This window comes from Anolis sagrei, chromosome X (genome assembly GCF_037176765.1).
Source record: "Anolis sagrei isolate rAnoSag1 chromosome X, rAnoSag1.mat, whole genome shotgun sequence".
Classification (NCBI taxonomy): domain Eukaryota; kingdom Metazoa; phylum Chordata; class Lepidosauria; order Squamata; family Dactyloidae; genus Anolis; species Anolis sagrei.
The window spans coordinates 57,540,970-57,562,714 of NC_090034.1; the positions used below are offsets into that span (position 1 = coordinate 57,540,970).

Genomic DNA, 21,745 nt, shown 5'->3' on the forward strand with positions numbered 1-21,745 from the left:
TATTATTATGTAATACAATATACTACTACTACTACTACTAATAAAATGATATAATAATTATACATTTTATATTAAATGTAATATTACTAATTTATTTGTCGTGTCAGGGCAACCAGTCAAATTATATTACATTTCTAACAGAACAAAGCAAACAAACAGACAAAATACAAAATTACTAATAATACGAATACTAATAATATTAATAATAATACAATATTACTAATAATATTACAGTATAATGTTATACTACAGTGTAATATATAATATTAATATTGTGCTATGATAATACTATATGTTATTTACTTTTTTACTTGTAAGCCGCTCTGAGTCCCTTTCGGGGTGAGAAGGGTGGCATATAAATGCCATAAATTAATAAATATTTGAGTACACAATACTGTCTGGATGTAGGTGAACTACAACTCCAAAATTCAAGGTCAATGCCCACTCAACCCTTCCAGTATTTTCTGTTGGTCATGGGAGTTTTCTATGCCAAGTTTGGTTCAATTCCATCATTGATGGAGTTCGGAATGCTCTTTCATTGTAGGTTAACCATAAATGACAGCAACTACAACTCCCAAGTGACAATATCAACAGTAGCAAAATTCCAGTTCTGAAGTAGCAACGAAAATAATGTTGTGGTTGGGGGCCACCACAATATGAGGAACTGCATTGAGGGGTCGTGGCATGAGGAAGGTTGAGAAACACTGCCATAGAATCACCTGGATGACCCACCAAATTCCCAGAGAAATTGTAAATGAAACATACTATTGGGATGAAACCATGTGAACCTAAAACGGCCTTGTTTAATACCTGCTTCCTGCCTTTCTTTGCCTCCTACAGGTTGCCACCGTGAGTCCCAGGGACGGCTCCTGTACTCTGAAGGTTCAGCTGTACAAAGAGGTGCAGAAGGACTGGCCGGGCTATTCGGAAGCAGACCAACAAATCATTTTGCGGTAGAGATGGGCATTTCTCTCCTTTTGGACATGGGAAGCATTTGGGACCTCTTTCCTTCTGGGAGGAAGTGGGTTTCCATGCCTGAATGGGCATTCGAACTCCCAAGTTTCTCCAGTATTTCGAGCAAGGTCTCTGTGGGGCCTTTGAATTTGAAAATTCAAGAGGGTGGGCAAGTAGCGGATTTCTTTTTGCTTTTTGAGCTATTTATGCTGGCTAAGAGTGGGCAACTGGGAAATGAGGGGCCCTTTGAGATCATCCAGTCTGACCTAGGGATTCAGATTCAGGCCTCCACAGAGTCCAAAGGCAAGGAGGGGTTACATTGTATTTTCCTGCCTGGCAGAAGGGGATTGGACTGGATGGGTCTCTTCCAACTCTAGGATGCCATGGCTCTTTGTGTTGTCAAAGGCTTTCATGGCCGGAATCACTGGGTTGCTATCTGGCCATGCTCCAGAACATTCTCTCCTGACATTTTGCCCCCATCTATGGCAAGCATCCTCACAGGTTGTCAGGTCTGTTGGAAGCTAGGCAAGTGAGTTTTATATATTTGTGGGATGATGTCCAGGGTGGGAGAAAGAATTCTTGTCTGTTGGAGGCAAGTATGAATGTTGCCATTGGCCACCTTGCCTTGGAATGGCCTTGCAGCTTCAAAGCCTGGCTGCTTCCTGCATGGAGGATTCTTTTGTTGGGAGGTGTTAGCTGGCCCTGATTGAGAAGCATTATCTCCTGACGTTTCACCCAAATCTATGGCAGGTATCCTCAGAGGTTGTGAGGTCTGTTGGAAACTAGGCAAGTGAGATTTATATATCTGTGAAATAATATCCATGGTGGGAGATGTGGCAAATGTCAACATTGCAATTGGCTACATTCGTTAGCACCGAATAGCCTTGCAACTTCAAAGCCTGGTTACTTACTGCCTGAGGGAATCCTTTGTTGGGAGTAGTTAACTGGCCCTGATTGTTTCTGGTCAGGAATTCCCCTATATTCTGAGAGTTGCTCTTTATTTACTGGTCTGATTTCAGAGTTTTTTATTCATTTTCATGGTTTCCTCCTTTCTGTTGAAATTGTCCATATGCGTGTGGATTTCAGTGGCTTCTCTGTGTAGTCTGACATGGTTGTCAGAGAGGTCTAGCATTTCTGTGTTGATTCATCAGGTGCTCTGCTATGGCTGACTTCTCTGGTTGACTTAGCCTGCAGTGACTTTCCTGTTCCTATGGAGACTTGTCCACAGCTGCTTAGCATTGAATGGCCTTGCAGCTTCAAAGCCTGGCCGCTTCCTGCCTGGGGGATTCCTTTGTTGGGAGGTGTTAGCTGGCCCTGATTGAGAAGCATTCTCTCCTGACGTTTCTCTCCTGACGTTGGTATATTTAGGTCTGCTCGTATGTTCCCACAAACTGCCCTATCACTTTTTTGTCCATGTCCAGCATTATTTTTTAATCTTTTAATTTTAATTACATTTGGCCTACCCATAGATTTTACAGTGTGTTGTCCTACTGATAATGCATGTGTTATTGTTTTATTGTTTTGTTATTTTAAATTGCTTGTATTGTTATTGTTATTGCTTGTATTGTTGTATTTTGGGCTCGGCCTCATGTAAGCCTCACCGAGTCCCTAGGGGAGATGGTAGCAGGGTATAAATAAAGTGTTATTATTATTATATTATATTATCTATGGCAGGTATCCTCAGAAGTTGTGAGGTCTGTTGGAAACTAGGCAAGTGAGATTTATATATCTGTGAAATAATATCCAAGGTGGGAGAAAGAACTCTTGTCTGCCTGTGGCAAATGTCAACATTGCAGTTAGCCACTTTAGTTAGCACTGAATAGCTTTGCAACTTCAAAGCCTGGTTGCTTCCTGCCTGAGGGAATCCTTTGTTGGGAGGAGTTAGCTGGCCCTGTCAGGAATTCCACTATATCCTGAGAGTTGCTCTTTATTTACTGGTCTGATTTCAGAGGTTTTTTTTAATGCTGGAAGCCAGATTTTGTTCATTTTCATGGTTTCCTCCTTTCTGTTGAAATTGTCCACATGCGTGTGGATTTCAGTGGCTTCTTTGTGCTGTCTGACATGGTGGTTGTGAGAGTGGTCCAGCATTTCTGTGTTCTGTGTCGATTCATCAGGTGCTCTGCTATGGCTGACTTCTCTGGTTGACTTAGCCTGTAGTGCCTTTCCTGTTCCTTGATTTGTGCCTGGGCAATGCTGCTACGTTTGGGGGTCCCTATGGAGACTTGTCCACAGCTGCACGAGATACAGTAGACTCCTGCAGAGCTGAGAAGATCCCTCTTGTCCTTTGCCGAACAGAGCATTTGTTGGTCTTTCTTGGTAGGTTTTTAGATAGTTGGTAGGTTGTGTTTCTTCATCAGCTTCCCTATGCAATCAGTTCCCTTGATGTATGGTAAGAAGACTTTTCCTCTGGGTGTATCTTTGTCTTGAGACTCATGGCTTGTTCTTGGTCTTGCAGCTCTTTTGATGTCTATGATGGAGTTTCCTTTGGCCTGTAGAGCCCAGTTGAGGTGGTTCAGATCACCTTTTTGCACTGTCTGTAAAGGCTTTGATTGTTCTTCTTTTTTGACTTGAGTGATGGTTGGAGTTTTTATCCATCCAGAGGAAAAGTGTTCTTACCATACATCAAGGGAACCACTGACCACATAAGGAAGCTGATAAAGAAACACAACGTACAAACTGTCTACAGCCGGGGTCCTCAAACTTTTTAAACAGAGGGCCAGGTCATAGTCCTTCAAACTTTTGGAGGGCCGGATTATAATTTGAAAAAAACATGAATGAATTCCAATTCACACTGCACATATCTTTTTTATAGTGCAAAAAACACCTAAAAATACAATAATTAAAATGAAAAACAATTTTAAGAAATACAAACTTATGGGAAGTGTGGGCCTGCTTTTGGCACATGAGATAGGATTGTTGTTGTTTTTGTTGTGTGCTTTCAAGTCATTTCAGACTTAGGTTGACCTTGAGTGAGGGCCGGGTTAATGACCTTGGGGGCCATATGCAGCCCCCGGATCTTAGTTTGAGGACCCCTGGTCTACAGCATTGCCCAGACACGAATCCAGGAACATATACAGCACTGCAGACTACTTCAACCAGAGAAGTCAGCCATAGCAGAGCACCTGATGAACCAACCTAGACACAGAGTATTATTGGAGAACACAGAAATGCTGGACCATTTTAACAACCACTATGTGAGACGACAGAGAGAAGCCATTGGAATCCACAAGCATGTGGACAATTTCAACAGGAAGGAAGAAACCATGAAAATGAACAAAATCTAGTGACCAGTACTTAAAAACTCTAAAATCAGGACAGTAAATAAAGAGCAACACTCAAAAAACAGGGGAATTCCAGACAGGAAACAATCTGGGCCAGCTAACACCTCCCAACAAAGGTTTTGAAGCTGCATGGTTATTCAGTGCTAATCAAGGTACGCAATTGCAAAATTCACACTTACCTCCAACAGACAATAATAATAATAATAATAATAATACTTTATTTGTACCCCGCTACCATCTCTCCAAGGGACTTGGTGCAGCTTACATGAGGCCGAGCCCACAATACATCAGCAAAAAACAAGAACAACAGTAATACAGAACAATAAAATAAAACTCATAACAAAAAAATAAGCAGTAAACATCAACAATAACATTTAAAAACCTATGGCTGGGCTAAATGTAATAATTAAAATTTTAAAAATAATGCTGAGCAAGACCAGGTGAAATATAACTAGGATAGAATTTTGGAAAAGAATGGGGTGTACAGACAGTCCTAGATCACTAATAAAGTCCAATTAGGGACATATTGCTGGGAGTTTCCTTATTCTGGGAAGGCACACTGGAACAACCACGTTTTCAGGCTCCTCTTAAAGATTGCCAAAGTTGGGGCATGCCTGATGTCCTTGGGGAGTGAGTTCCAGAGTCGGGGGGCCACCACCAAGAAGGCCCTCTCCCTCATCCCCACCAATCGCTCCTGCGATGGAGGTGGGAGCGCGAGCAGGTCCTCTCCAGATGATCAAAGAGCTCATGTGGGTTCGTACACAGAAATGCGGTCATGCAGGTAAGCAGGTCCCAAACCATTTAGGGCTTTGTAGGTAAGAACCTGCACCTTGAATTGGGACCGGAAAATGAACGGCAGCCAATGAAGCTCCTTAAACAGGAGGGTTGACGGCTTTCTGTAAGGAGCACCAGTTAACAACCTGGCCGCCACCCGTTGGACCAATTGAAATTTCCGGGCCGTTTTCAAGGGCAGCCCCACGTAGAGTGCATTACAGTAGTCCAATACAGGAGCGCACGGTGGCGCAGTGGGTTAAACCCCTGTGCCGGCAGGACTGAAGACCAACAGGTCCGCAGGTTTGAATCCGGGGAGAGGCGGATGAGCTCCCTCTATCAGCTCCAGCTCCTCATGCAGGGACATGAGAGAAGCCTCCCACAAGGATGATAAAAACATAAAAAACCATCCAGGCGTCCCCTGGGCAACGTCCTTGCAGACGGCCAATTCTCTCACACCAGGAGTCACTCCTGACACGACAAAAAAAAAAAGTAGTCCAATCTGGAGGTGACTAAGGCATGGACCACCCTGGCCAGATCCACCTTTACAAGGAAATAGAATAGCAATGTGTCAAGCTATTTTATAATAAGAGTAAGAAAGTATTTAGTATTTAGTTCTTTCTCCCACCTTTGACATCATTCCACAGATATATATACAGTCTTATTTGCCTCATTTCCAACAGACCTCTATGCAGATACTTTTACTGATTGACTTTGCAGCTTCAGGGCTACTCAGTGCTAATCAAGGTGGCCAATGGCAACATTCACACTTGCTTCAAACAGGCAAACGTTCTTTCTCCCACCCTGGACATCATTCCACAGATATATCAACCCCACTTTCCAACAGACCTCACAACCTCTGAGGATGCCTGCCATAGATGTGGGTGAAACGTCAGGAGAGGATGCTCCTGGAAAATGGCCATACAGCCCAGAAAACTCACAGCAACCCATGGCCCCTTGTTTGCCACTCCTGCCCAGAGTCTATTTATAGGATCTCGGCCACCCGAGTGCCTGGAAGAGGAAGCCTAGAAACCCCAGGGGCCGCTCTGTGGCCCGTTTGTAATTTTCCGTCCCGTCTGTATGTGGCTTCCCTCCCTTTTGCCAAAGAAAACTTTTCCCCCTTTCAGACTCTGTCTGAATCAACAACGCTTTCCACTGACAGCCAAATGGGGCTTTTTTATTTTGGCAAAGCGAGGAAACCATTCAAAGAGAGGAGAGGGCAGAAAAAGGGAGGCAAAAGGGCTGGCATTTGCTGTCACGACCTATAAATGCCTTCCATAAATAGGGTCCAGTATGCTTAATTGTGGTGCTGAGGGAGGACAGATTTGTGCGTCACACCTGAGCTTCCTGTTCACAAGCTGCAGGGGTCGCAGTAGTTCCATTTGAAGACACAATAATCTATATAAATAAAAATGTAATGTTCTTTTGTGGGATTAACAGAACTTAAAAACCCCTGGACAAATTGGCACCAAATTTGGCAGCAAAATACATACTAATCCAATCTATGTCTTTCAAACGAAACAAAAAAATCTTTCAAAATGAAGGGGAAATAATTTGAACACACACCCCCTGCAAAATAAAACCTAACAGAGCATGCGCAAAAGCCCCCCTCCCCAGCCAGCGAGAAGACTGACGCAGCAACCGTTGTGAGGGAAGAAAACCGTTGCCATGGAGTCCCTTTCCAAGCAGGAAGGCCGAGTCCTCTTTCTTTTGGGGAGGGGAGGTATTGAGAAAAGGATAGAGGGAAGGAAGGAGAGACAGACGGAGGGCGTGGAGGCTTGGCGGCTTGGCAAGGCAAGCGCCGGCAGCCACCGTGGAGGCTTCTTGAGGCCCCCAGACAACCCTCCCCCCAAAGCCGGAGGATTGCAAGGCAAGCCTGGCCGCAGGAGCGGCTGCACACCCCCATTCCCCCCCCCCCCTCGGGACCAGTTGGGTGAAGGGAGGATGCAAACCTTTGGAAGACCAGCAACCCCCCCCCCCTTGGGCTCCATATCCCCCTTTTCATCCTTTCATCCTCCTCCCCCCACCCCCACCCCTTAAACCCCCTTACAAACTGCCACGGAAGGGAGGGAAAGAAAGGGAAAGGAGAGAAGAAAGGAAGAGAAGGATATGAATGGAAGAAAGGTAGAAGGAAAGAAAGCGGAAGGAAAGGAAAAGGGGCAGGGATGGGAGAGGAAAGGGGGAGAGGGAAGGGAGAGAGGAAGAAAGGAATTATTATTATTTTTCTGATACAAAAGCACAGTATGTCTTAGCAAACGAGATCTCTGTGCTGGATTTCGTATCAAAAAACCCCAAGTCGAACACTTCCCAAGCGTCTAGGACTGTGTGATGTATTTTCGAATGATGCGCGCAGATCCAAGTAAGGTGGCCTTTTGCAATTGACAGATCGTGATTTTGTCGATGTTTATTGTTTCCAAATGCCGGCTGAGATCTTTTGGTACGGCACCCAGTGCGCCAATGACCACTGGGACCACCTGTACTGGTTTATGCCAGAGCCTTTGCAGTTCGATTTCAAGGTCTTGATAGCGACTGTGTTTTTCCTGTTGTTTTTCCTCAATGTGATTGTCACCTGGTATGGCGACATCAATAATCCAGACTTTTTTCTTTTCCACAATCGTGATGTCTGGTGTATTGTGTTCCAAAACTTTGTCAGTCTGGATTCGAAAGTCCCACAGTATTGTTGCGTGTTCATTTTCCATGACCTTTGCGGGTTTATGATCCCACCAATTCTTTACTGCTGGCAGGTGGTACTTGTGACATAAGTTCCAGTGAATCATCTGAGCCACAGAGGTGTGTCTTTGTCTGTAGTCTGTGCGATTTTCTTGCAGCAGCTGAGGAGATGGTCTATGGTTTCATCAGCTTCCTTGCACAGTCTGCATTTTGGGTCATCCGTTGATTTTTCAATCCTGGCCTTAATTGCATTGGTTCTGATGGCTTGTTCCTGATCGGCAAGAATCAGGCCTTCTGGATCCTTCTTCAGTGTTCCATTCGTGAGCCATAACCAGGTCTTCTCCTTGTCAACTTTTCCTTCAATCTTCTCAAGGAACTGCCCATGCAATGCTTTGTTGTGCCAGCTGTCAGCTCTGGTTTAGAGTGCATTATTATTATTATTATTATTATTATTATTATTATTATTAGCTGTGCCCTGCCACGCGTTGCTGTGACCTATAGTAAGAATTTTCAAAGTAGAGGTAGATATCTTATCTATTATGAAAGAGAGGTACCTACCTATTCCTTCCCCCCCCCCCTTTTTCTTCCCCTTCCCCTTTCTCTCCTTTCTTCCTTCTCTACCTCTTTCTTTCATTCCTTCTTTCGCTCTTTGGTTTCATCCTTCCTTCTCTCTTTCCTTCCTTCCCCCTTTCTCTACTTCTTCCTTTGTCTCCTTTCTTCCCTCCCTGTTTCTTTCCTTCTTTCACTTTTTATTTCCTTTTTTCCTTCCTTCCTTATTTACCTCTTTCCTGCATTTCCTTCCCTTTTTCTTTCCTTTCTACTTTCTCTTCTTCCTTCCTTCGGTACCTCTTTTTTTCCTTCCTTCTCTCCTTCCTTCCCTCCCTTTTTCCTTTCCTCCTTCTTTCTTTCCTTCCCTCCTCTCTTTCATTCCTTCCCTTTTATCCTCCCTCCTTTCTTCTCCCCTTCCTTCCTGTCTGTTCTCCCCCAATACCATGGTAGAGTCCCTTCCAACTCTATTCTATGAGTCTATTTAATATAGTAATATATAGTAGCAACATTATATTATATAGTAGTATATATAACAATAATATATTTTATATATATGTATTATATAGCAATATATATAATAGTAATATATAAAGTATTGTGTGTGTGTGTGTGTATGTGTATGTATGTATGTGTGTGTGTGTGTGTGTGTGTGTATATATATATATATATATATATATATATATATATATATATCACCAACCAGTGATCCAACATCCATCAATTTGTGGGTGTGTGTGCGCACGCATGTGTCTATACTGCCATATAATCTGGTCCTAAGTAGATAATCTGGATTTTACATGGCAGTTGCAGTGTGGAAGGGTTGACTTTGGGTGCATCTACACTGTAGATTTAATAAAGGAGGATGAAGCTTGTGAGGGAAGGAGAAAAAGGAAGGAAAGAAAGGGAGGAAGAGAGAAGGAAGGGAAGTAGAGAAAGGGAGGGAGGGAAGGAAGGAAGAAGGCAGGGAAGGAGGGGGTTGGACCGGATGGCCATTAGGGCTCCCTTCCAACTGGTTGGCCATCTGTTGTGAGGGCTTTGATGGTGTCTTCCTTTACTGCCAAGTGAGGTTGGGCTGGATGGTCTTTGGGGCTCCTTTCCAAGCAATGTCAGTTTCGTGTGTCCCTATTACCCCCATCATGGCACCTTCCTCCTTCCCTTGTGCTGTGGGAGTGTGTGCGTGGGAGACAGAGAGTCAGAGTGTGTGCGTAGAGTGTGGCCTCCCTCCCTCTTTTTTCCTCTCTCCTCCTCAGCCTCTGCCCTTTGATCCCTTGCCTTAGTGTAAGTTAGAGGCTGAGAGACATGTAGGAAGCAGCAACCATTGCTGCCAGCCGCTGCTGCTTCGAAACCCTCATTCTCTGTCCTCAGCGTGAGGGGTGGGGCAGGGGAGGTGTGTTGTCTTCTTCCTTTTTTGAATTTAGAGGTGTTTTGCGGGGTTTTTTTCAGTCATGGTAAGGAGAATCTAAATGGCCATCTATCAGGAGTGTTTTGATGTGCTTTTCCTTTATGCCAGAAGGAGGTTGGACTGGATGGCCCTTGGAGGTCTCTCTACTTTAAGATTCTATTATTATTATTATTATTATTATTATTATTATTATTATTAAGCAGAGTCTCTATGGCCATCTGTTAGGAGTGCTTGGATTGTGTTTTTCCCTTATGGCAGAGGGAGGTTGGACTGGATGGCCCTTAGAGGTCTCTTCCAACACTATTACTGTGAATTCCTCCCAAACCTCTCCAGTATTTTCTGCTAGTCATGCGTGCCAAATTTGGTTCAGCTCTGTCAATCATGGGGGTCTTAGTGGTTTGTGGAAGTCTGAGCTGAATCAGTTGAAGGTACTCCAAATCCCATCATCCATTGTCCATACTCCCCAAACTTATTGTTTTTGTGATTAATCACTATGCTTTAATTACCGTATATACTTGTTTTTGTGATTAATCACTATGCTTTAATTACCGTATATACCATATATACTTTAATTACCATATATACTGGAGCCCCCGATGGCGCAGTGGGTTAAACCCCTGTGCCGGCAGGACTGAAGACCGACAGGTCGCAGGTTCGAATCCGGGGAGAGGCGGATGAGCTCCCTCTATCAGCTCCAGCTCTTCATGCGGGGACATGAGAGAAGCCTCCCACAAGGATGACAAAAACATCAAATCATCCAGGCGTCCCCTGGGCAACGTCCTTGCAGACGGCCAATTCTCTCACACCAGAAGCGACTTGCTCCTGACGCGACAAAAAAAACAACAACCGTATATACTCGAGTATAAGCCGACCCGAATATAAGCCGAGGCACCTAATTTTGCCACAAAAAATGTATTGACTCGAGTATAAGCCGAGCGTGGGAAATGCAGCAGCTACTGGTAAATTTCAAAATAAAAATAGATTCCAATAAAATTATATTAATTTAGGCATCAGTAGGTTAAATGTTTTTGAATATTTACATAAAACTAATTCAAGATAAGACTGTCCAACTCTGATTAAATCATTATTCTAACCTTCTTCAATGTAAATATGCTTACATGTCCTCCAATAATAATAAATAGAGTAAAATAATAATAATAGAGTAAAATAATGAATGTAATAATAACAATAATAAATAGAGTAAAATAATGAATGTAATAATAACAATAATAAAATAATAAATGTAATGATAATAACAACAAAGTAAAATAATAAATAATATTGACTCGAGTATAAGCCAGGGGAGACTTTTTCAGCCTAAAAAAAGGACTGAAAAACTAGGCTTATACTTGAGTATATACAGTATGTTCAATTTATAACAACAGAAATACAATGTATTGTTGAAGGCTTTCAACATAAATACATCTTGCATATCAGATATTTACATGATGATTCAGAACAGTAGCAAAATTACAGTTATGAAGTAGCAACGAAAATAGTATTATGGTTGGGGGTCACCACAACATGAGGAACTGCATTAAGGGGTTGTGGCATTGAAAAAGTATAGAAACACTGCTAAAGACATCCTATAAAAATAAATAAAATACTGTCCGTATATTTATGATTAACATAAATCAAAAACTACTGGGTGAATAGACACCAAATTTGGACAAAATACATATATCAGGCCAACGAGTGACCATCACTCATAAAAACACTGAAAAACCCAGCAGAAGAGACTTAAAAAGCCAAAAAAATACATTACAGTGCATGCGCAAAACAACATATTTACACATATACACAAATATATACACACACATATATACATATACACAGACTAGCCCACAGCAACGCATTGCAGGGGACAGCTAATAATAATAATAATAATAATAATAATAATAATAATAATAATACATAATTCGATCCAGTTCTTGGAAGTAAGCATTTTGTCTTGACATCTGTACAGGACTACTTAGATCAGTGTTTCTCAGCCTTTCTAATGCTGCGATCCTTTAATACAGTTCCTCATGTTGTAGTAACCCCCAACCCAAATGTGAACACTGGTGGAGTTTGGGGAAAATAGACCTTGACATTAGGAAGTTGTGGTTGCTGGGACTTATAGTTCACCTGCAATCGAAGAGCATTTTGAACCTCACCAACGATAGAATTGGGCCAAACTTCCTACATAGAACCCCCAATGCCTTGAAGGGACTCGCTAATGCAAGCCTCCCTCCAGCCTTGCCCGCTCTCCTTTGTCCACACATGCGCACCACACTGCTATGTGCAGAGCATGCTTGCTCTCCCCTCCCCAATTGGAGTCTTCCCTTGGCTGAGAGCCTGGCCAGTCGCAGTGGAGGAAGGCTTTTGGTGGGAGGATTCACCATCTGTTTTCAAAAAGGAAGAGCAGGACAGGCGGAGAGATCTTCAGCCTTCTCTGCCAAAGGAGTTCCTAAGACCATCAGAAATATGTTTTCTGATGGTGTTTAGCAACCCCTCTGAAACCCCCATCACAACCCCCCCCCCCCCAGGGGTCCTGATCCCCAGGTTGAGAAACACTGTCATAGAGAGGCTAGTAAAATCTTGGGAAAGGACCCAAGGAACATCTTCCCAACCCCTTTCTGCCATATTCTCCCAAAGATTCCCATCCAAACCTCTGTTTAAATGCCTCCAAAGGAGGAGAATCCATCAGTCCAGCAGGTCTTATACTGGATATTTAGGTAGAATCCCTTTTTGGGTAATTTGGATCTAGGGAATCAGGTTACAATCTCTGGAGCGGCAGAAAACAAGGGCAACATCCATGCCTTTCAGGTACTGACAAGTGTCTAGTGTTTCCCCTCCCTATTCTCATACAGTTGGGAAGAGACCACCAAGGCCCATCCGATCCAATCCCATTTTTCCAGGGAAGGAGACACAACTAAGATGGGCCGGGCTTTAGCACAGCAGGTAACCGCCAGCTGCAGTAAATGTTGCCAGTCGGAAGGCTGACAGATTGAAGCCCGGGTCAGGGTAAGCTTATGACCTTCTGCCTAGCTTCCTGCCCACCTAGCAGATCGAAAAGAGAAATGTGAGTAGATAAATAGGTTCCACATTAAAGCAGAGATGTATCTAGGCATGGCGATTAGATTTGCGTGTGTGCGCACGTGTCAGGAGCAACTTGAGAAACCGCAAGACGCTTCTGGTGTAAGAGAATTGGCCGTTCGCAAGGATGTTGCCCAGATGCTTTGATGTTTCACCATCCTTGTGGGAGGCTTCTCTCATTGTCATTGTGTCTCCTTCCCTGGAAAAATGGGGTTGGACTGAATGGGCCTTGGGGGCTTCTTCCCAGCTGTATGAGAATATGGGGATCTGGAGCTGACAGAGGGAGCTCATCTGCGCTTTCCTCCGATTCAAACCTCTAACCTGTCGATGGTCAGTCCTGTCGGCCCAAGGGTTTAACTCATTGCACCTACGGCAATTAGATCAAAAACGAGGAAGTTTACAAACAAAAAAAACCTCTTTGGCAGGGAAGATGGAGCAACAGCACGCCCCTGTGGCCGGAACTGAGCACAGCCTCCAACATGCCGAAAGACAGGATAGCCTACATATATACACCTCTATCTATGTCAGGGGTCCTCAAACTAAGGCCCGGGGGCCGGTCATTTACCCGGCCCTCGCTCAAGGTCAACCTAAGTCTGAAATGGCTTGAAAGCACACAACAACAATAATCCTATCTCATCACCCAAAAATAGTCCCACACTTCCCATTGAAATACTAATAATTTTTTATTTGTTAAAATTGTTTTTCATTTTAATTATTGTATTGTTTTAAAGTGGGTTTTGCACAACAAATAAGATGTGCAGTGTGCCTAGGAATTCATTCATGTTTTTTTCAAATTATAATCCGGCCCTCCAACAGTTTGAGGGACTGTGACCTGGCCCTCTGTTTAAAAAGTCTGAAGACCCCTGGACTGTGTTGTTTGTCTTGTCATTATATAAGCTGCATTGAATGTTTGACATATATGTGTTCTCTGATCCGCTCTGAGACCCCTTCTGCATGAGAAGGGCGAAATATAAATACTATAAATCGGTGTTTCTCAACCTGGAGGTTGGGACCCCTGGGGGGGGTCACGAGGGGGTTTCAGAGGGGTCGCCAAAGACTATTAGAAACCATATATTTCTGATGGTCTTAAGAACCCCTTTGGCAGAGAAGATGTCCTTCTCTTCCTTTTTGGAAACAGACGGCAAATCCTCCCACCAAATGCCCTCCCCCTGCTGTGAAAATACATCCTGCATATCTAATATTTACATGACAAATCATAACAGTAACAAAACTATAGTTCTGAAGTAGCATAATTTTATGGTTGGGGGTCACCACAACATGAGGAACAGTGTTAAGGAGTTGCGACATCATGAAGGTTGAGGAGCACTGCTGTCTATATAAATAAAACTGTAATGTTCATTTGTGGGATTAACATTACTCAAAAACCCCTGGACGAATTGGCACCAAATTTGGCAGCAAAATACATACTAAACCAATCTATGTCTTTCAAACAAAAAAATCTTTCAAAATGAAGGGGAAATAATTTGAACACACACCCCCCCTGCAAAATAATCCTAACAGAGCATGCGCAAAAGCCCCCCTCCCCAGCGAGCGAGAAGACTGACGCAATCGTTGTGAGGGAAGAGAAGCCTCGCCATGGAGTCCCTTTCCAAGCAGGAAGGCCGAGTCCTCTTTCTTTTGGGGAAGGGAGGGATTGGGGAAAGGATAGAGGGAAGGAAGGAGAGACAGAGGGCGTGAAGGCAGCCCCGGCAGCCACCGTGAAGGCTCCTTGAGGCCCAAGTGGCCCCCAGGCAACCCTCCCCCCAAAACCGGAGGATTGCAAGGCAAGCCTGGCTGCAGGAGCGGCTGCACACCCCCCCCCCCCGACCAGTTGGGTGAAGGGAGGATGCAAACCATGGGAAGACCAGGAACTCCCCCACTTGGTCTCCATATCCCCCCTTCCACCCTTTCGTCCTCCCCCACCCCACCCCCCTTTAAAACCCCTTACAAAACTGTCACGGAAGGAAGGGAAAGGAAAATAAAGGAAGAAAAGGACTGGGGAAGAGAAGGATATGAATGGAAGAAAGGTAGAAGGAAAGAAAGAGGAAGGAAAGGAAAAGAGACAGGGATGGGAGAGGAAAGGAAGGAAAGGGGGGAGGGAGGGAGGAAGAAAGGAATTGTTGTTGTTGTTGTTGTTATTAAGGAGAATCTAAATGGCCATCTATCAGGAGTATTTTGATGTGCTTTTCCCTTATGCGAGAAGGAGGTTGGACTGGATGGTCCTTGGAGGTCTCCCTACTCTAGGATTCTATTACTATTATTATTATTAATAATATTCTTATTCTTAGAGGTGTATTTGCGGGGTTTTTTTCAGTGATGGTAAGGAGAATCTAAATGGCCATCTATCAGGAGTGTTTTGATGTGCATTCCCCTTATGCCAGAAGGAGGTTGGACTGGATGGCCCTTGGAGGTCTCCTTACTCTAAGATTCTATTATTATTATTATTATTATTATTATTATTATTATTATTATTATTATTAAGCAGAGTCTCTATGGCCATCTGTTAGGAGTGCTTGGATTGTGTTTTTCCCTTATGGCAGAAGGAGGTTGGACTGGATGGCCCTTAGAGGTCTCTTCCAACACTATTACTGTGAATTCCTTCCAAACCTCTCCAGTATTTTATGCTGGTCATGGCGGTTCTGTGTGTCAAGTTTGCTTCAGATCTGTCATTCATGGGGGTCTTAGTGGTTTGTGGAAGTCTGAGCTGAATCAGTTGAAGGTACTCCAAATCTCATCATCCATTGTCCATACTCCCCAAACTTATTGTTTTTGTGATTAATCAGTATGCTTTAATTATGTTCAGTTTATAACAACAGAAATACAATGTATTGTCGAAGGCTTTCAACATAAATACATCTTGCATATTAGATATATACATGATGATTCAGAACAGTTATGAAGTAGCAACGAAAATAGTATTATGGTTGGGGGTCACCACAACATGAGGAACTGCATTAAGGGGTTGTGGCATTGAAAAAGTTTAGAAACACTGCTAAAGACAGTCTATAAAAATAAATAAAATACTGTCAGTGTATTTATGATTAACATAAATCAAAAACGACTGGGCGAATAGATACCAAATTTGGACAAAATACATGTATCAGGCCAACAAGTGACCATCACTCATAAAAACACTGAAAAACCCAGCAGAAGAGACTTGAAAAGCCAAAAAATAATAATAAAAAATACATTACAATGCATGCGCAAAACAACATATTTACAAATATACACAAATATAGTCACACACACATATATACATATATTTATATACATATACATACATATATATATATATGTGTGTGTGTGTGTGTGTGTATGTATATATATATATATATATATATACACACACACACACACACACTCACACACACACACACAACATACATATACACAGACTAGGCCACAGCAACACGTGGCAGGGGACAGCTAGTAAATAAATAAATATACAGTATAAGGCACTCCTCACCGATGGCCATTCGATCTTGATTGTTTGCAGCTGTTGTGAGCCTTCTACTTGTCTTGCAGGAAACTCTGCCCTACACCAAATTTGGCCTGTCCCCCGGAAAACACTGCTCCTAGTCCTTCCCGTGACGTTGACGTCTCCTCCTCCCCTCCGCAGGTAAGGCCCCTTTGGACACTTCCATGGATCCCATTTCGGTCCTGGATAGCTGTCAGAACCGACTGGCGTGCTCTCCAACAGTCCACAATGATACACAGTAGGTAGTTCAGACAGGAAGATAGTCAAAGAGTCCATTCCAAAGGGTCAGTGACAGAGAACCTCAAGAATGTCCAAGTATAGTCCAAGTCAAGATCCAAACACATAGTCAAAAATCCAAACACAAAGTCTACCAACAAAGATAGCGCTATCCAAAACGTTGCTCTCAGCAAAGAGCTATTGCAACCACCAGCTATTTATGTTGCCCAGTAAAGCCCCTGGTGGCGCAGTGAGTTAAAGCGCTGAGCTGCTGAAGTTGCTGACCGAAAAGTTGGCAGTTCAAATCCAGAGAGCAGGGTGAGCTCCCGTTTTTAGGGCCAGCTTCTGCCAATCTAGCAGTTTGCAAATGTGAGTAGATCAGTAGGTACCATCTTGGTGGGAAGATAACGGCGCTCCATGCAGTCATGCTGGCCACATGACCTTGGAGGTGTCTATGGACAACGCTGGCTCTTTGGCTTAGAAATGGAGATGAGCACCAACCCCCAGAGTTGGACTCAAAACTTAATGGCAAGGGAAACCTTTACCTTTACTAATAAAGCCCTTAGAGCTGAGAGGCGCTTTTCTGAGCCAGCCAATTGGATTTGTTCAGCTGGGTGGCATCTACCCATAGCTGAAGGCGAGGGAATCAGCTCTGCTTTTCCCCCTGAAGAACCTCATCCCGCCCTATCCAAGCCTTGAGGGTCCTGCTCCTGAAAGTATGAGTCTGCTCAGGTGGCTCTTCTACATTTGCCCCTGATTCGACTGCTAGGAGGAGTCCTCCTTCCTCATCCTCCACCCAGGTCCTGACAACAGCCTTGAGCTTTTAGATCCCGATCCTAGGATTCCCCTTTATTATTTTTGTCTCCCCAGAAGCGAGGGCAGCCCTCGGACTTCACCGACCCTTTGTCCAACAAGAAGCCCCGGATCTCTCACTTTGCCCAAAGGACTCAGCCGACATTCAATGGCAAACTGAACTCAGCCCAAGGCAAGGAGGGCCCATTGCCTGTTGCAAGCACATCGGAGCCAGTCCCCTCAGCCTCACTTTTGCCTGCTTTGGCCTTGGAGCTGCCCCACAACCCACTAGGCAGCCTCAGCAGTGACCTGACACACAACGGGAAGGATTTAGAGGCCAACTCGGGCGAGAGGTTGTTGGCAGCCCCAGTGGTGACCGCAAGGGACTCTGCCCCGGCTGGGAAACACCACGGGAAATCCCGGAAGAAGCCCAAGAAGCACAAGGAGCGGGAAAGGAGGGAGGAGAAGAATCTGGCCATGCTTCCTCAGCCAAACCCCCAAGAAAAGCCTGAAGGTGGAATGGAAAAAGGGGACGATGTGGTGGCTGAGGGTTCTGCTCCAGGCACTGCTGGTAGGTCCCAAAGTTGATTGGTCATCTCTGCGGTCGTGAGGCTTTTGGGGTTTCTCAGAAAGTGAGAATCTCTTCCCTCTCTTTTTCTGGGGCTTCTTTGCTTCTTCCCCTTTCCTTTTGTGGAGAGTGTTTGGAATCTGCCTGTGTCCTGCCACGTCTGCTCCTTTGATTTGGCCCGTGCCGATATTTAACATGTTCCTAATTGGGAGCTGCCCTGAAGGTGAAGGAGACCCTTCTGGGTCAGATCGAACATGGCCTTAATGTTATCCTATAGAGCAGGCATGGGCGAACCCAGGCTGGATGTGGCCCCTTGGGCTCTTTCCTCAGGGGCTCCTCTCTCTCACCATCCTTTCCTTCTCTCTTTCCTTTCTCTTTCCCTCCCTTCCTTCCCTCTTCCTCTCTCCTTCCCTCTCTCCTTCACCTTCCTTCCTCCCCTTTTGTCTTTCCTTCCTTTTCTCTTTCCTCCCTCCATCCTTCCCTTCCTCTTTCTCCCTCTCTCCATTCCCTTCCACCCTTTCATCCTTCCTTCTCTCTTTCCTTCCACTTTCCATTCCTTCCTTCCATCCTTCTTTTCCTTCCTCCCTCCCATTCTTCCTTCTCTTTTTCCTTTCTCCTTTCCTCCCCCCTTCCTTACCCCCCTCTTTCTCCTTCCATCTTTCCTTCTCTCTTTCCTTCCTTCCATCCTTCTCTTCCTCCCTCCCTCCCTTCCTTCCTTCCCCTTTCTCCTTCCCTTCCTTCCATTATTCACTTCCTCCCTTTTGGCCTCCCTTCCTTTTCTATTTCCACCCTCCTTCCCTCTCTCCCTCTTTCTCCTTTCATCCTTCCCTTCCTCCCTTTTGTCCTTCCTTTCTTCCTTCTTGCCTCCCTCCTTTCCTCTCTTCCTTCCATCCTTTGTTCCTTCCCTTTTGTTCTTCCTTCCTTCCTCTTTCCTTCCTCCTTCCCTCTCTCCCTCTTTCTCCTTCCATTATTCCTTCCCCCCTTTCGTCCCTACTTCTCTCTTTCCTTCCACCTTCCATTCCTTCCTTCCATCCTTCTTTTCCTCCCTCCCTTCCCTCTTTTTCCTTTCTCCTTCCTTCCCTCCCTCTTTCTCCTTCCATCCATCTTTCTTTTCCTCCCTCTCTTCCTCCCTTCCATCTTTTCCCTTTCTCCTTCCCGTCCTTCCATTGTTCCCTTCCTCCCTTTTGGCCTCCCTTCCTTCTCTCTTTCCTCTTTCCTCCCTCCCTCTCTCTCTCCCTCTTTTTCCTTTGATTCTTCCCTTCCTCCCTTTCTTCCGTCTTCCCTCCTTCCTTTCCTCTCTCTCTTCTTTCTCCTTACATCCTTTGTTCTTTCCCTTTTGTCCTTCCTTCCCTCTCTCCTTCCTCCTTCCCCCTCTCCCTCTTTCTCCTTCCATCCTTCCCTTCCTCCCTTTTGTCCTTCCTTCCTTCCCCCTTTCCTTTCTTCCTCCTTCCCTTCCTTCCTTCCATCACCAGTCCTCTAAGCAGGGGGTGCTAACATGCGCCCCCCAAGTTAGAAAGTCTGCCCAGGCCTGCTATAGAGCAGTGTTTCTCAAACTCTGCAGTTGGCAACTTTGACCAAGCCATGTTGCATTTTTCAGAAAATCCACAGGAGGTGGCAGTCGAGAGCCGGTCAAAAACTCCCTTTCCTGCCCCCTGCTGGCTTCTGCTTTTTCTGTTTTTGTGGGATGGTTTCTGAATGTCTTCATTGGCCCAAATGACCATACTGAGGGCCAGTGTTGTGGAGCCTAAAATCAGGAACAGTGCCCATCCGGATGAAGTTGGACTGCAAATCCCAGCATTCTCTACCCTTCGTTTGGCTTGCTAGGAGAGCGCCTTGTAGTCCAACTGCTGCTATTTTCTTCTTTGTCTTCTTTCTCTTTTTCTTCATGCTCTGCTTCTTTTTTACTTTTCTTCTTCTTTCTTATTCCCCTCCTACTGCTCCACTTCCTTTGCTTGTCCATCTCAGGTATGGGCATACACAGGCCCGGGGGCCGAATGCGGCCCCTTGGGTTCTTTTCTCAGGCCCTCTCTCTCACCATCCTATCCTTCCTTCCTTCTCTCTTTCCTTCCTTCCTTCCTTTCCTTCCTTCCTTCCTTCCTTACCTCACTCTTTCTCCCTCCTTTCTTCCGTCTCTTCCACCTTTCCTTCATTCCCTATTTCCTCTCTCCTCCCTATTTCTCCTTCATTCCCATTTGTCTTTCTTCTCTTTCCTCCCTCCCTTACTTCTTTACTTCTCTTTTTCCTTCCTCCTTCCCTTCCTTCTATCCTTCCTTTCCACTCCTTTGTCCTTCCTTCTTTTCTTCCTTCTCACTTTCCTTCCTCCTTACCTCCCTTCATCCCTTCCTTCCCCCTCTCTTTCCCCCTTCCCTTTTGTCTTTCTTTCCTCCTTACCTCCTTCCTTACCTCCTTTTCTCTCTCCTTCCTTCCTTCCTTCCTTCCTTCCCTTTTGTCTTTCCTTTTTTCTCTCTTTCCTCCCTCCCTTCTCTCCCTCCCTCTTACTCCCACCATCCATACCCTTCCACCCTTTCCTTCTCTTTCCTTTCTCCTTCCCTTCCCTCCCTCCTTTCATTCTTCTCTTCCTCCCTCCCTACTTCCTTACTTCTCTTTTTCCTTCCCTTCCTTCCATCCTTCCTTTCCACTTTTTTGTCCATTCTTCCTTCTTTCCTCCCTGCTTCCCTCTTTCCTTCCTTCCTCCTTACCTCCCTCCCTCCAGCCATCCCTTCCTCCCTCTTTCTCCTTCCATCCTTCCCTTCCACCCTTTCATCCTTCCTTTTTGTCTGTCCTTCATTCTCTCTTTCCTTCCTCCTTACCTCTCTCCATCCCTTCCTTGCCCCCTTTCTCCTTCCTTCCTTCACTTTTGTCTTTCCTTTCTTCTCTCTTTCCTCCCTCCCTTCTCTTCCTCCCTCCCTATTTCCTTACTTCTCTTTTTCCTTCCTCCTTCCCTTCCTTGCATCCTTCCTTTCCACACTTTTGTCCTTCCCTCTTTCCTTCCTTCTCTCTTTCCTTCCTTCTCTCTTTCCTTCCTTCCTCCTTACCTCCCTCCATCCCTTCACTCCATCTTTCTCCTTCCATACTTCCCTTCCATCCTTCCTTCACTTTTGTCTTTCCTTTCTTCTCTCTTTCCTCCCTCCCTTCTCTACCTCCCTCTTACTCCCTCTTTCGACCCTTTCCTTCTCTTTCCTTTCTCCTTCCCTTTCTTCCTTCCTTTCATTCTTCCCTTCCTCACTCCCTACTTCCTTGCTTTTATTTTTCCTTCCTTCCTCCTTCCCTTCCTTCCATCTTTCCTTTCCACTCTTTGTCCTTCCTTCCTTCTTTCCTCCCGCCTTCCCTCCCTTTCTCCTTCCACCCTTTCATCCTTCCTTCCTTTTTGTCTGTCCTTCATTCTCTCTTTTCTTCCTCCTTACCTCTCTCCCTTCCTTTCCTCCCTCATTCTACTTCCTTCCTTCCCTTTTGTCTTTTCTTCCTTTCCTCTTTCCTCCCTTTTTCCCTCTTTCTCCTTCCATCCCTTCCATCACCAGGGAGCCAGTCCTCCTAGCAGGGGGTGCTAGCATGCGCGCCCCCTCCTGAAGTTGGAAAGCTTGGTCATGCCTGGTCTACCTCCTTTCTCCTCTTCTTCCTCCTCCTCTCTTCCTCCTTATCCTTTTCCTTTTCCTCCTCCACTTCCTCTTTTCTCCTTCCTTATTCGCATCCTTTTCTTCATCCTCTTCTTCTTCCTTCTCTTCTTTATTTTTCTCCTATTGCCCTTTTGCCTTTTAATAATAATAATAGCAATAATACTTTATTTATATTCTGCCACTATCTCTTCCTGTTTGAAAAGCCATGTTTTCAGATTAGACTGAAAAACTTGGAGAGTGAGGGCTAGCCTAATCTATGTAGGGAGGGCATTTCAGAGCCAGGGGGCCACCACTGAGAAGCCCCCCCCCCCTCTCTCTCATCCCCACCAACTGCTCTTGTGACGAAGGCAAGACCGAGAGAAGGGGTTTGGG

The 21,745-nt window shown here is 44.8% G+C and overlaps 1 protein-coding gene across 1 annotated transcript in view; it reads left to right on the top strand.

Moving 5' to 3' along the window:
• The window catches only part of ELL (elongation factor for RNA polymerase II), a 61,170-nt gene that overhangs the window by 29,747 nt on the left and 9,678 nt on the right, over positions 1-21,745 (top strand). Inside the window, exons 6-8 of the mRNA XM_060784899.2 lie at positions 841-953; positions 16,231-16,324; positions 17,270-17,762. Coding sequence (XP_060640882.2) covers positions 841-953; positions 16,231-16,324; positions 17,270-17,762 — 700 coding nt within the window. The remainder of the gene's footprint in view (positions 1-840; positions 954-16,230; positions 16,325-17,269; positions 17,763-21,745) is intronic.